At 42.3% G+C, this 15,347-nt stretch overlaps 1 protein-coding gene across 9 annotated transcripts in view; it reads left to right on the top strand.

Moving 5' to 3' along the window:
- Positions 1 to 15,347, top strand: part of FHOD3 (formin homology 2 domain containing 3) — a 408,106-nt gene that overhangs the window by 274,928 nt on the left and 117,831 nt on the right. For all 9 annotated transcript variants that reach the window (XM_054694089.1, XM_054694088.1, XM_054694093.1 and 6 more), the window contains one exon: positions 10,227 to 10,465. In XM_054694089.1, coding sequence (XP_054550064.1) covers positions 10,227 to 10,465 — 239 coding nt within the window. The remainder of the gene's footprint in view (positions 1 to 10,226; positions 10,466 to 15,347) is intronic.

Raw genomic sequence — 15,347 nt, 5'->3', positions numbered from 1 at the left:
GAGGGACTGACATGTAACTCACTTTTTCTTACAAGTACTGTCATCACAAATGACAAGTGGAGGAACAGAACAGACTTATATTTATATTATCTTAGGAGAAATCAGAGCTACTTGACAGTATTTGCTGTCAGAGTGGGATGTCCCTGCCGCCACCCAGCTCTGTGTCACCTGGCTCTGGGCATCTCTTCTGGCTGCTCCTCACTTGACAAAAGAACCAATTACCTGCGCAGACTTGTGTTCCATTAGCATTGGGAAGCCAGAGAGTGATGGAGACGTATGGTCTGCTAAAAGATAGCACAAAGTAAGAATATAAAGACAGTGAAGGAAGAGACTAAGGACAGGTAGAGGTAGAAGGTGAACTTTTCCTAGTACTGATCATTCCCCTCCCTACCTCCATTTCCCACCAGAAATCCTATCCTTGAGGCTTTGTTCAACTGGGGACTTATCTGACAACAGCTTTGATTCTGTGTTGTCTGTATATTGGCAGACAGCTTGATGCTTGTCAATTTCCCATTAGTGAACCAGTTAGGAGAGTTTTTTGGGTTTTTTTTTTTTTTTTGACTTTTTTAAAAACACATTTTCTTTTTTATTAAGATTTATTTATATAAGAACTGGGGTACAGGTCAGAGCCACGGGAGGGTAAGAGGATTCACCAGAGACAGAGCAGGGAGCAGAACTGGCAGTCGGATCAAAGACAGTGCTGAAGGGAGCAGCAGGCAAGGCAGGAGAGGTCTGCCGTGCCATGTGGGCATCTCCCTGCCTGGCCAGGAATCAAACCCGCACTGCAGAGGCTGCAGACAGCTTCACAGCGCCACTGGGGAGACCCCCAGTTAGAGTTTTGAACAATAGCCTGGGTATTGACTCGAAGAAACTATTTCCCATTTCAGGGAACACTTTCTCTCCAGCCTGCTTGGCTCTCAATCTTCCTCACCATTTCCTTTTTTGTCTTCATTTCATACTTTTCAAAAGTTGTTATGTGTTTGCCATCCTCCTTTTGTCAAAGTGCACTTAGCATTTTAGTACCAAGTGCATATCATTCACAAATGTGGCTTATCTGTGTCATAGAAAGAAAAATGGAATACCTCTTGTGATGGTTAATATTTTTATATATTTTTTTAATTGATGTACCACTGACTTATATTCTTGTTGGTATTTTGCAAATAAAATATCCCTCTCTTCAGGTCTCACCACCACCAAATCACCTGTAGTCCACCACAATGGTCCATTGTGCTCCCTTCCCACTTTGTTCTTGTTCCTCCCCTGCTTTCTCCCTCTCTGGATACTTCTGTTCCATAGTCAGCTCTAACGGGTTAGTTTTTAAGCTTGTCTCTATCTAACCCTTTGTCTGGTTTCTCTACATTCTACATGTAAGTGACAGTGATGGTTAATTTTTAATGCCAACTTAGTTAGAATAGGAGATCCCCAGATATTTGATCAGTTATTCCAGATGTATCTATGAGAGTGTTTCTAGATAAGGTTAATATTCAGATATATTAATATTTAATAGACTAATGAAAGCTGATTGCCCTCTTCAGTGTGAGTGATCCTCACCCAATCCTTTGAAGACCTGAACAGAAACAAAATTGTGTTTTTGAGTAAGGCAGTTGGCTCTCTCTGCTGAGTGGATTTGACCTGGGACATCATTTTCCACCTCCATATTCTCACCAGAACTAACACCACTGGCTCTGCTATTTCTCAGGCCTTTGGATTACAGATCTTGGCACTTCGCAGCCTCAATTATCATTCAAGCCAATTGGTTACGATCTCCTTGCATATTCTATTTATGCTGTTTCTCTGGAGACCCCTGACAGATACTCTCAGGTACTATCTTTAAGAACCAGAAAATTGTTGGTAACTTAGGAGCATATCCTCCTTCTATCCTGTGGAGCCCAATACTATTCTCTAACTTTTCTTTATAACTTTACCTGAAAATCACTTACTTTATGAATTAATGGTAGGAATCGGATAATCAAGTCAGAATTGACAAATTGGAACTCCTGCTCCCCATCAATCCAAGATAATATCTTTGCACCTGTGTAGCCTATTTTCCCAGAGACATGGGAAAGGCCTGGGATATCCCTGTGACTTCTCCCAGTCTATCCTTTATGCTTTGGGCATGTCCCAAAACAATAGGTGAGGTCTCCAAATGGGGTTCAGAGGTCACCTCCTCCAGTGAGTAGTGTACAGTTATGAAATGTCTCTACCACATAGCTCAGAGTCACAACTCATAAATCTATAAATTCTGCGTTTACTGTAGGTAATCCTCGGCTAGGGACATCCTGGTAAGGGCACTGCAGACAGGAGAGCTCTCATATTTTAGCAAATATCATAGGTCTATAGTAGTCTAGTTATTAGTGTATTTACAGGAGATGAGATGAGGCCACTTTGCCTTGTTTCTTGCTCTAGAACATCTCCTTGAAAGGGACGGAAAGGGTCACAGGTCGGCTGCTTTAACTCTTTCCTCCCAGTCTGCATACCTGAACAAAAGGCTGTTTAACTTTGTTTTCAAACTTAAAAAAAACCATGGATTCATGGTATTCGTATCCTTCTACTCATGGTGATATGTGGAATTCTAGTTTGTTCATTTTCACCACATTTATCACAGTTTATCTTTTCTTCCCTTAATAGGTGTTAACTGGTTTTCAGTTTGTTGCTAATGATAAATTCCTCCATGTGTCTCTTGTACTCTGTGTGTGTGTGTGTGCGTGCATGTCTGTGATACTTATATCCAGCTATCTGTCTTAGTCTTGCTTCACAAAAATATTTAGAAGCTTTTCTTCTCTCTGCCCTTTTCTCTGGTCTTTGAAGATTTGATAGAATCTCAAGAAATTATGTGGGCCTGGGTCAGTGATGATGATAACAAGAGTGTGTGTTGGGGAAAGAGGAAGATATTTGGTAACTATATATTTTTTTATGGAGCTTTGTCTATTTATGCTTCCTGTGTTTACTGGGGTCAGTTTTGCTAAATTATATTCTCCTAGAAATTTATCCATTTCATCTGGATTTTTAAACTGATTAACAAGCAGTCTCTTAGGAATGTTTTTAATTTCCTCTATTTCAGCAGTTCATTTGACTTTCATTATTTCTTTTTGTGTTTGTAATTTCCTCCTTTTTCCCTTCTACCTTAACTAGTGATTCGTCTATTTTGTTATTTTTTCCATATACTATTAATTTATGTGTGATTTGCACTACTTTTCTGTTTTTTTTTCTGTTTTGTAAATCAATACATATTTATCTTTGTAATTTCCTTCTTTACCTTTCTTCCAGTTTACTCTTCTTTTTCTAAATTTCTGAATTGCTTATTCATTTCTTTTTATCCTTTAACCCTTCTTGTATACCTGGCATATAATCTACTTGGTCACGATGTATTCATTTAAGAAATATGCTGTTGGAATTCTGTTCAACACTGAATTATTTAGCATTTTTCACAGATAATCATAAATAAGATTGGTCTCCTCCTTACCCCGACCCCCTTCTTGTATGCCATCTTTATAAGTTTGGGCAGCACTGTTAGGCTGGTGTTGTAAAAATGAGACCACTCTCGTATGTTGCTCATCTACTGCATACTCGCCTGGCTGTGTTGACAGATGTCTCCAGGGCACCACTCTGGTTGGTCCGCCTCAGAGTCCTCCGTAGCCTCTTCTTATCAACTCCCTGTCAGTGTCAGGATTTCCTTATCAGATGTCCTCTCTCAGACCCCATGACCAGCCTTCTGATTTACCCAGTGAGTTTAGCCACCTTGGAAGCTGCTGTCTTGATCCTGTGCTTTCTGCCTAGGCCATGGCTGCCTGCTTTTCTTCCTGCTTGTCATTTTGTATTTCATTCATTAATTTGGGGCCCACTATATGTTCCATACTCCAAGAATTTCCATTTCATAATCTAAGACAGCAGGTAACTGCTTCCCCCAACAGCCAAATGAGATGAGAGACACAGAGGAGGAGAGACCAAAGGTGCCAGGGGAGCTTTGGCTATCTGGGGCCTGGCCACCTGGAGGCTGCATCCAACATGTACATTTACTTTCCTCCCATGAGAAAAACAAAAATCTGGCACAATCTCTTTGTTTCTCCTCAAAGAGCAGAGTCTCTCACGTCACAAACCTGGAGTTGCCTTAGACTTTTCTCTGTCCCTCAAGTTAGAGGCCTGACTGCTGAAAACAGTACTTTTCTTCCCCATTCCCAACATCGTTCCTCTAGCTCTGGCTCTCGTTCTTTCCTGCCTGCATTGCTGCAATATCTTCTCATTCATTTCTTCTTCTGTGAATTTGTTTCAATAAATTTATTGAGCACCTACTATATGCAAAGCATTCGTCTATGCTGAGGGATACAGCAGTTATTTAGACAAGGCCACTGCTTTGAAAGAGCACACATCACAAATGGGGAACCTTATTTGTGAGGTACACAAATAAGTTGAGGGTAAGAGACAAGCATGTCTATGAAGAAAAGACACTGGATGTGGTGGGGGAAGAATCTCTGAAGTGACAGAGATTGGGCCGTCAGGTGAGAGCCCAAAGAAAGTGATGAAAGGAAAGCCCTGGAGGAACGCTAGTGTGGCAGGTGTGAGGGGTGGCCAGGAGATTAGTATCACTGGCAGGGCAGGACCTGGGAGAGCAGAGCCTGGAGAAGCCGACATCCTGTGGGGACTTACCTCACAGGGCCTTCTTTGCTTTCTCCTCTTTTCTAATTCCCTGAAACTGAAAATAGGTGATCCTCTAGAAAGTCATATTTGACTGTGTCAGTCCTCTGATGAAGAATACAAGCAATAGTGAGTAGAGTGAGTGAGTTAAGTGAGTGAGTGAGTGAATGAAAGAAAACCTTTTCATGGCCAGCAGGATGAAGCCGAGACTCCTTGAGTAGGCTGAATAGGTAGAGGGGCTACACAGTCTGTGGTTTGACTCCCCTATGGCCTGTCTCTTGTCATTCCTAAGATGTCTCTGAAGTCTGAGCTGCATTCAGCATTTCCCGTGTCTTGAGTGTGAAAGGCAGACCTTTGGGAATTTTCCTTCATTTATTCTTTTTACTTTGCCTGTACTATTCTTCCCATTCTCAAGTTGGCCAACTCCTATGCCTTCTGCAGGGGTTACCTCAGATGTGTTCTCCTCCACAAGGCCTCCTGGGCAAGGTAAAAGGAGTTCCAGCTGCTTGACCCCTGCACTTTGGTCCAACCCATGGAAAAGCACCGGCCTATGTCCACACCTCAGATCAAACAGCCCTCAGCCGTATTTCCCTGTCAGTATCCCTGTAAGCTTCTCTCCATCATGTGTTTCCTTTCTCTTTCCAATCCAGGGCCTAGCAGCATGCCTGTCCAGAATAGAAGTTCTCTCAGTGAGTCAATGAAGGTCTCATTTAAAATGACACATTTTATGACAACGTTTGCTAGATGCTAGGTTGAGAGAAAGGTGTGACTTCATCAGATAACTGCTACCTTAGAGGGAAGATGCTTTGAGTAATAACTCTTGAGTGACCACTGAATGTTTTAGATACCAGACAGAGTCAAGACTTTACTCCTTTCAGAAGTTAAGTGCGGGGTTTTTTTTTTTTTTGTTTCTTTTATTTATTTTTTATTTTTTTTTAATTTTTATATTCCCCATACAATTGCAACCCCCTGATTATGACCCCAACCCCTCCTTTCCCCACCCCACCCCCAAAGTGTGTCTCTGGTTCATAGTTGTTTGAAAAATATTCTCTGCCACAGGGCAACTAAGTTCAGTATTTTCAGGGGAGGCAAGGAGACCTACAAGCAGAGCCAATATTTCCCTCACCAAAGACCATGAATGTTTTCAGGCAATTGCCGAGAACTTGGTTGGGCTTCTAGAATTCTCCCTCATGGTGCAGAACGTCTGGTGGCCATATGTCCTGGACTTGTGGGGACTGGCCCAGTTCCATGTAATTTAATTCCATTTCAGAAAGGTGATTTAATCCATGTTTAACTAAATTCATTTGAATTTTTATAACTTCACATGATTTTTCAAACACTAAAATTCACAAATCAAAATGAAAAACTTTTGTCAGATTATGTGTACTCATTTTTGATTCAGAAAATGTGGTCCTCATAATGGAGGAGGCATCTTAAGGCCTTTGGGGGTGAGGAGTTACATTTAGGAATAATTAACTAATAGATCTAGTCTCTTAAGATCCTTCCTTCCTTGTTATAAGTGATTAAAAATAAAATGTGTACCCATTAACTCTTGCTTCATAGCAAAGAACTACCAGAACTTAGTGGTCTAAAAACAATTACTGCTCATGATTTTGTGGGTCAGAAATTTGGGTGTGGATCAGCTAAACGATTCTCAGGCAGCTGCAGTTAGCAGATGGCTTGATGGGGGCTGAGTGGTCTAAGGTAACCTCATTCACCTGGCCTAGGGTTTGGTGCCCTCGGCTAAGTTATGTCTTTGGCAGACAAGTCCACACTTCTTCATATGGTAGTAGCATTTCAGAAGGGCAAATTCCAGTGCACACTTTGCAAACCTCTGGGATGCATTGAGTCTGCTGATGTCCTGTTGGCCAAAGCAAGGGGATAATCTTACACTTGATATAGGTGGGGGTATACCAGGGTAAGAAAACAGGAGGCATGACTATGTGGGAGTCCAGCCCAGTGATCTGCCATGACTGTCCTCACCATGGCTCCTCCTTGGAATGGCATTGGTATCTTTTTCATCTGACAACTGAGTCAAGTTACATAGGTAAAGATCAAAAAGGAGACACCAGGTAGCAATATGAAAAAAGGGTTACCTGTTATGTCTATTTGTCATGGGTGTTAGTAATATGATGATATAAACTCAAATATTAATAGCTTTTTCACCTCCATCAAGAATGCTCAGATTATCATCTACTTGTTGATATGAAGAAATTGGTTTAAATGGGACAGTGGTATAGTGGTTACGCTTACCCTCTTAGGGCTGTGTATTGAAATATTTATAGATGAAGTGATATGATCTGGGGGTATTTACCCCTGAGTCTGGCTGTGGGGTTAGGAGTACAGAATGAGGCAGGATCAGCCAGGGGTTGGTCATTGTTGAATTATCAAGGGTGAGGTGCACATCACAAAGTCTGTGCGCTTATCTACTCTTTGTGTATGTTTCAAAATTTCTACAATGGAAAGTTTAAAAGAATGTCATCACCAAGGCAGCTGGAAATGGTCACAGAGGCCACCTTAATCTGCTCTTGATGTTTGCTCAGTACGATGGGTTAGGGTGTGGATTCTAGAACCTGCTTGCTCCTCATCTCTGTTTTAATTTATAAGCAGTGTTTTACACTTAATGCAAAGAGCTAGAAGGCACTTGACAGGGGTCCAGCAAACAGATCCCTCCATCATTTGGATGCTTTTAGGATGGGGCGATCACATCTTGTGTTGCCACAGAGGACATTCATTGCATTTTGCAGCTGGTTAAATGTGACACCAAGGATTCTGAATAAATGCCATGGTGAGTGCTATGCTCTCCAGGTACCTTCCAGCTCTTTTTCCCCTTGACTGCAATCTGTAATGCTCCTTTGGATCTGAAGAGTTTGGAGATAATACAATGGCCCTTTAAAGTGCAGTCTCTCTCTGTCACTAGTGAACACAGGGGACTCAGGATTGTTGTTACATAGACAAAACCATGAGTGAACACCAGCCCCAAATTTCATGTTACTCTGTCCCTGATGGCCAGGCTGCCACTGGGAATCCTGGGATTCTGTGCCCCATTCACCCCTTCTGAGCACTGTTTGCTTTTTTGAAGAAGATAGATGTTTTGTGGAGGACCTGAATCTTAGAAAATCTCAGTTGAATTTCATTGTTTGGTGTTGCTTTGATAGTTTGTTCAGACTTTTCTTTTCATTTAAAAGTTCTAGGGGTCTCCATATTCCTGACAAAAGGCAGTGAAAGTGGATTTCATCTCATGAACACTGTGTTCCTCCCTGAAAGGAGCTTTGAACGGAATGCTATTTGATCCTTGATCTCTGAGGTTAGACAAAGAATTAGAAATATCTGAACTCTCCTTTAGCTTCTAATCTTATCATTCCAAATGTGTGCTTAATAAGAAGCAGAATCAATACTTAAGGTCAGGATAAGTTCAGCTGGTCTAGAATTTTTAAATCTAAGTGAGGGGAAATAATTGGCTAGAAATAGTTTGAAATACTGACCCTGGTTAGGTGGATAATCATGCTCAAACTTTCCCCAGACAGTGACACTTGAAGTATTAAGTTGCGATGATGATATATGTGATTAACCAAATGCATAATTTCTTTTTAGTTCTTGCAGTTATACTGGAGAGGGACCCCTGCGAAAGAGACTTACTAATGAATTTTGTAAGAATAACACTTTTGCTGAACTCTTCTCTCTTCTTACCCTGAGCCTTCCTAAATTATGTCTGGCTACAAAATTCTAGGGAAACAAAATAGTCAAAAAATATTAAATTCGCTTCATAGATCTGAGAGTTTGCTATAAACTATACCGGGCACACAGGAGAATTTTCACTAATCAATATTTCCAAGAGCTAGAGCTGGAGGGAACTAGAGTTGAGGCAAATAAAGGCTAACACACTCCTGTGAAGAAGGCCATATGTCTCAGCTACCAGGTCTGGATGAGGGTGGCTAACTTGTTCTTGACTCAGTCAACCTCACCTTGCTAGATGAACACAGTTGTTAGAACTTTGGACAAAGGGACCACTGATTTTGCAACAGTCAGATTTGCTATGGCTAGATGATGTTAAAGTCAAAGGGTATAGTTAGCTACCTTGTCTTTATATTCCTCTGCATTCTCTTACATGTCAGGTCTAACTTGTGAGATATGACCTAGAGCACCCAGAGGCTGGAGAACTTACACCTTGGGAATGGGTGTCCATGGGACTCTGTGATTGCCAATTCAATGAGACTATTGGACTTGGTTTATCTGTCCTGTAAGGTGGCCTAGCCTGCCAGTTCTGTGTGACAGAGGAGTCTGGTTATGCTCAGTCCTTCATGTCAGGGCTTTGGTGGGGAAAGGACTGGTTACAGTCTTTAGTAAGTTCTGGTCACAGGGAAGGTCTTGCTTGTGCTACTTTATATAAGTTGTATTTATGTAAACTATTGTTACCACAAACCTGCAAATGCAATGTATAATGTATTGGGCAAGTAATTTGCTGCAGGTCACTGCTGGCTCATTGCTGGCACAACCAGCATGCACCAAAAGGCCTACTCAATGCCAAAGTGTTTAGTGCTGGAGAAGGTAGGCCTAAAAATATGGAAAAAACCAAGACACAGGTGAGGGTAGCCCAGCACTTGGAAGGGTGCACAGTGTAAGGGGCAGGCTGACCGCCAGGGTAAGCTGAAGTGTGTAGAGCAGAGACAGGTGGTGTTTTTGTGGGTGAGAAAGTCAAGGGGTAGGATCTAGTCCAGAGTGAGATGAAAAGATGGCCAGCCTGGGCTTCTGAACTGGGCACCAACTAGAAGCAGAACTCAGATATCCCTTGGAAGAGGGCAGAGGTGTGCAGGTGGTGCTAGTTGTCTCAGGTTTCCACAAGAAACTGAAGTGGCCAATTATTCTGCACAAATATGAACCATTTTTAAGAAGAAAAATTTTAATAACTATTCTGGAGGTCAAGTCTATTTCTGGCATATGTTTTTGTGACTTGCATATGTGGACTGTCTAGTGAAACTACAGACTCCACCATAGCCTGAGACCAGGCTGCTGTGGGTACCCTGAGAGCAGCAGTACTGTCAGCCAGTGATTCTGGCATCAGGCAGTGTGAGTGATGCTGGCATCAGGCTTTGTGCCTCCCACAATGCCATGGGCTAGGCCAGCTCCCACTCCCTGACAAGAGCCTGTGCTCTGTTCATCTGAGCATCCTGTCCAGGAAAGCAAACTCAGAAACATCTGGAACCCGGGACCCTAGGCTTCTGGAGGGACTTTTCTTCTGAAACAGTGAAAAGCCAGGGTGAGCCAGGAGAGATGCTCCTGGAAATGGTAGTGTGGTCTGACTCCAGGCTGGAGATCAATCCAATTAGGAAATATTTCTCAGACTTACTCATGTGCATAGTTGTCCTTTTCACAGCCCTTTGATGGGGAATATACACACAGCCAGCTTCTTTTAGTCTGTAGAATGTGCTTTGAGACTATGTGGTTGTGAGGGCTTGCACAGGAGCTGTGGCCGGCAGGATGGGAAAAGACAGTGTGAAGTCCTCATTAAGGCAAGTTTGAAACGCAGAGTCACAGCTGAGGTTTGTGAAAGGCTCTTGGTCTGATCTTACACTGCACATGTTCTGCTTTTTCAGATGGCGCTGAGGCTGGAGGATGGTGATGAAACAGCAGAGCCGCCCCCCAGCGGGCGCCGGGACCGGCGGCGGGCAAGCGTGTGTTCTGGTGGAGTGGGCGAGCACCGGGGCCTGGACCGCAGGCGGAGCCGCAGGCACTCGGTACAGAGCATCAAGAGTCCTCTGTCGGCTCCCACCAGCCCTTGCTCCCAGACGGCTCCAGGCTGCAAGACCAGTCAAGTGCGAGATCTCTGCGAAAAGTAAGCAATAACCCAGACCCGTGCAGAGGGGTGCAGAGTGAAGGATGGAGGCCACAACCCACAGGTGCTCACCACCCCCTTCCTGCTGGTCACATAGCCTCCTCCTAACTTGTTCCTTCCCCCTGTCTTTAAAACACCACCCCAAATTCCCATGGAAATTCCCAGCCAAGGTGGCCTTGGTGACATGCCCAGATTTGCTCTTACTAACCACATGAATCCTTCTTCACCCACTTGTGTTTTTAATATTAATCACTTAATATCTCTGTCATATCTGTACAGGAAAGCTGTGCTTTATCCAGTAGAACAGAACCCTAGGCACAAAGCTTTGGCCTAGATAGTGTGCTACCACGCAAATGAGGGATTGGAAGGGTCTTGAGAATCTCATGGAAAAATATAGTTGAGGTTGGTTTTAGTTAATAGAATAATCCTATATGTAGCAATCTGTCAACTAATACACTGAGTGTATCAATATACATTTCACTAAGTACTAATGTCATTTTCAGTCAGTCAGTCAGCAAACCTTTTTATTGAGTCTGTTATATGCTCTCTGTCCTTAGAATCTCATGCTGGGGCTGGGAGAATGTAAGAATCAGGAAGTTAAGTAGAAAGAGATAGAAAGATTGACAAGCTCATGAGAAATTGCACATATTCAAAATAAAGTTTGAGGGACTCCACAGGAGTACAAAAGTTCTGTAGATCAGCAGTACAGCCAAAGGGTGCCCTGGGGTCTGGGCCAGTGCTGCCTGCCCTACTGGGTGTTCCTGGCTGACTAGGATGAAGGCGACCAGTCCATGCCAGCCAAGTCTACCCGGGTTGACTATTAACACCAGATGCAGGGCATCCATTTCTGTGCCCGTCATTTGTTTGCAGCAATTTCTCTCATCATGTTTCTCCTCTTGGGAATCAAATGCAGGCTATGAGGCTGGATGGGATTAAGGAGATAGCTCAGAATAAGTTGGGTTATCTTAAGAAAGAAATTGATCAAGATATGTCCCTTTCTCTGCATCCCTAAAGGGACAAGCCCCTGACCCCCTCCCCGCCACACACACCACTACCAATAGCCAGATGTGCCCTGAGAAGTCTGGAACTCATGGAGTGATCTGAGCATGGAGCAGCCTATACCTCTGTGTGCTCCTGGCACAGAAGGAAAAAAGGAAGGATGAGGTTAGGAGTGATATGCCAGACTTGACCCATGTTGGCACCATCTCTACCACATGGCCCTCCATCTACAGGCTTTTCTGTTTCTAAGTCTGGGTACAGCAGCTCTAGTTCAGTGAACTTCTAAACACCTACACAGATTGAGGAATGAGAACATCTACCACGGACATTGCACTTTGTGACCTGAGAGGTTCTAGAAACTCAATGCTCAAGGACATTAGAAGCTTTCTAGTACTGCTTCTAGCTAAGGCTTGAGAAGTGACATGGATACAGTTGCAGAAAATGTACATGATGAACTGGAAAACCTCTGCCTAAAACCACCAAAAGTGCCAAGAGAATGAAGGGAGCCTGTTAGCAGCCCTTGGTGTTGTCTTGCTTTGTGTGGCTTGTGTCCTGTTATTCCTGGTCTACTTCTTGATGTTAGACTTTATGAAGGTCTGTATGTGTATGTTCAGGGGATGATACCTTGTGGTAAGTGGGGAAGTATTATGGCAGGTATCCATCACAGTTTTGACATGTGAGGCTTGGTGGAATCTGGAACAGGAGTCCACGTCTCTGAAGGCTGATTATCTTATTCTTTTCAAATAGAAATTATTCTTTTCAAATAGAACTGATTTTTCATTTTACTAAATGTAAATTTAGTAGCATATTTGTTAAAAATACACTCTTCAGCTTGTAACAATAGATAACATTTAATAGATTGTGATGATTATGAAGTGGCTTCATCCATGATGCCTACTGGCAGGGGTTTTCCCTGTAGCCCCTAAAGGTCAGGACAATTTTGACTGGATGCGGTAGTAGAATAGAGGAAAAAGGTGATGAGAAGTAAAATGGGAAATGATCCCTGAATGCATAGCTTAGTCACCTGCTTAACATCTGCAGCCCAAAGTCAAGTAATTCATTGAGTTAGATTCCCTGTAGACCTTGAAAAACACAAAAAACATGCCTGACCTAGATTACTCTTCATCTACGTGAATGTTCTGGTCCTACTTACTGCTGATTTGCAGCAATGCTCTTATACATATATCACATAAGAGGAATTTTATAATTGTGACCCAGCTAATTCTAATACAGGCTTCCTCTACTATCTAAAAGTAAGGCATTCCTATTTGCCATGATTTGGTAGGTATTTGGGGGGCTTGAGAGTGTTAAAAAAAAGTTCTACAGTAAATTAATGGTAATAACATTCCCCATTATAATCTACCAAATCATACCAAATATGAACCTTCTATATTCAGATAGCTGGGGAAACCTGTACATTTGAAAAGAACTTGGAAATATGTTAGAGGCTAGAGAGAGATTTATGCTGTCGTGAAATGTAGATGGCATTCTACACTCAGATGGTCCTTTTATATCATTTACATTTAATTCTCCTCTGTAGGATCCAGACTGGACAGTGTCATTAACCTCATTTTCCATGTTTCAAAAATAGTTGGGGTAAATGTTTTGTGATGATTTGTAGAACTAGGCTGAATAGAGAATCAAACCCAAGTGTGGCTCTTGTTTCTCAATTTCCAAATCATACAAAACCACTTTCCAACCACCCATTCCTAATCAATCATTGAGCAAGATGTGCATTTCTGACTTGTTAGAGGGGGACTGTGATTTTCACACTGTACTGAAGTATTTTTATTGAGGGTAAATATAAACATTTAAAGAGCCTAAAAGGAGAAATCTCAGTCACCTTAACAGATTAAGTCTGCTAAGCTATGTGATATGTGTTAAGGTCTATAGGACTCTAAATTCACATGGTTTTACTTTGGGTTCTTAAGAAATCAAAGTCTACACTGAGCATTTACCAAAGAAGGTATGAGTGTTACTGGTCATCTGTAACTTGAAAGTATTTTTAGTGACTATATGCCATAATAAGTTTCATTTTTGTGCTGAAAATTTACAGATTTGATTGCCAGGAAAAAAAAAGTTGGTGCTTTCATTTTTTACCAAGAAAATTTTTAGCATCTAATTAACAAAAGAAGTGGTGTTTATGGTTTATATTGTAATAGTAGATCATCTTAGAACTCAAATATCTTCAAGGTTGTCGGGCCCAGAGCTATTGCCCTGGGCAAATACTCTCTTCCCCAAGGCACCTCATTCTATTCTTGAACTTTACTGCCTGTTAGGAAAGTCTTCTGACTTCAATTTGTTCCATAATGTTAAAGCCCTATTATTGCCTAGTGTTCCATTATGTGCACAAAATTTTCCCACAATGCTCTTCTATTCATCCTGGTTCCTGCCTCTCTCAATACACACCAGGTTTCTTTCCTGCTCTCTATGCAAGTTTTTCTAGTAATGAACACTGCATGGGACTTAATATAAAAACTTCAGGTTTTATTCTATTGATTTCCACATAACATTCCAACCCATAGAGGTCATTTTAAACTTCACTCAGTCACTGACATTCACAGCTGTGCCATCCAGCTTTCTGTCCTGTGCATATTTTAATGCTCAGGGAAGAGTGACAGGGCAGCAGTGGGTGGTGCAGAACACCGCCACGTGTCTCAAAGGCCAGGGTGGGAAACTGTCTCTGCCAAGGGCCATATAGTAAGTATGTTCAACCTGGCCTGCCAGATTGTCTTTGTTGCAATTACTCAACTGAATTCTATCTTTCTAGCAGAAAAACAGGCATGGACAATAGGTAAGGGAATGAACATGGCTGCATTCCAGTGAAACATATTATGAACACTAAGATTTGAATTTTACATGCCATGAAATGGTCTTTTATGCTTTTTTGTCTTTAAAAAATGTGAAAACCATTCTTAGCTGACAGACTGCACAACAGCAGGTGGTGGACCAGATTGGGCCCGTAGGTGGTATTTGTCAACCCCTGTTTTAAGTGTTGAGTTTCCTGAGGGCACTTGGTGGTAAATGGTCTGCAGTCCACAAGAGAAGTGTGGGGTATAAGGGGAGAGCCTTTCATGCCATGGGAAAGGACTGTAGGCAGTAGCATCCTTTAGTTCTGGGTTAGAGCAAGGAATGTTCTGTAAAGTGATCAAGTCTGTCGGGGGTTTTGCTCATGGTTGTTTGTGAGTCCTCAGGACACAGTAGAAGATATACAGAGAGGGGATACACAGAGCCAGTGGGGAGAAGAGGTCTGGCAGTGAGTCCAAGGAAGGTTGGCCTACCAGGCACCCATCCCTGTCTGCTTTTACCTCCTGAGCAGTCCAAACTTACTTTGTGCTAGCTATTGTGCTGAGCAATTTCACATGTAAATTCCATGAAGAAGGTGGTGCTACCCTACTCCACATTTGACAGATGAGGAAATTGAGGCACAGAGAGGTTAAGGAACTTGTCCTAGATCTCACCAGTGGGAAGTGGCACAGCTGGATTTGAACCCAAACCATCCTGATGCAGAGTCGATGCTCAGAACAAAACATCCCTGGAACTAGGCTCTAAATCTATAGAATGTGTTAAGTAGTAATTTGAGGATGAATTAGACTTATTGAGAAGGCAAAAAATCAGAGCAAATGTTTACTAAAACTTGATAATCCTAATGAGCTGTATTTTATATAGTCATTGATTACGATCCTGAAATAATCATGCTGATTTGCTTGTTTTTCTCCTAAATTGGCACTGAAGACAGTGCCCACAAGGAGTTCTACCACTGTTCACAACAACGACAGCAACATTGGAACAAGCCTTCCCAGTTAATCATAACTAACTTCCCATAAACCTGGTGATGGGGGAGGGAAGCCAGGTATAAAGAACAGAAACTCATGTTTGGGAG

The sequence above is a fragment of the Talpa occidentalis genome, unplaced genomic scaffold (assembly GCF_014898055.3).
Source record: "Talpa occidentalis isolate TD23 unplaced genomic scaffold, MPIMG_talOcc4v2.1 talOcc4.13, whole genome shotgun sequence".
Classification (NCBI taxonomy): domain Eukaryota; kingdom Metazoa; phylum Chordata; class Mammalia; order Eulipotyphla; family Talpidae; genus Talpa; species Talpa occidentalis.
Note: the sequence above shows the minus strand (reverse complement) of the source record. Positions and strands in the feature narration are given on the sequence as shown.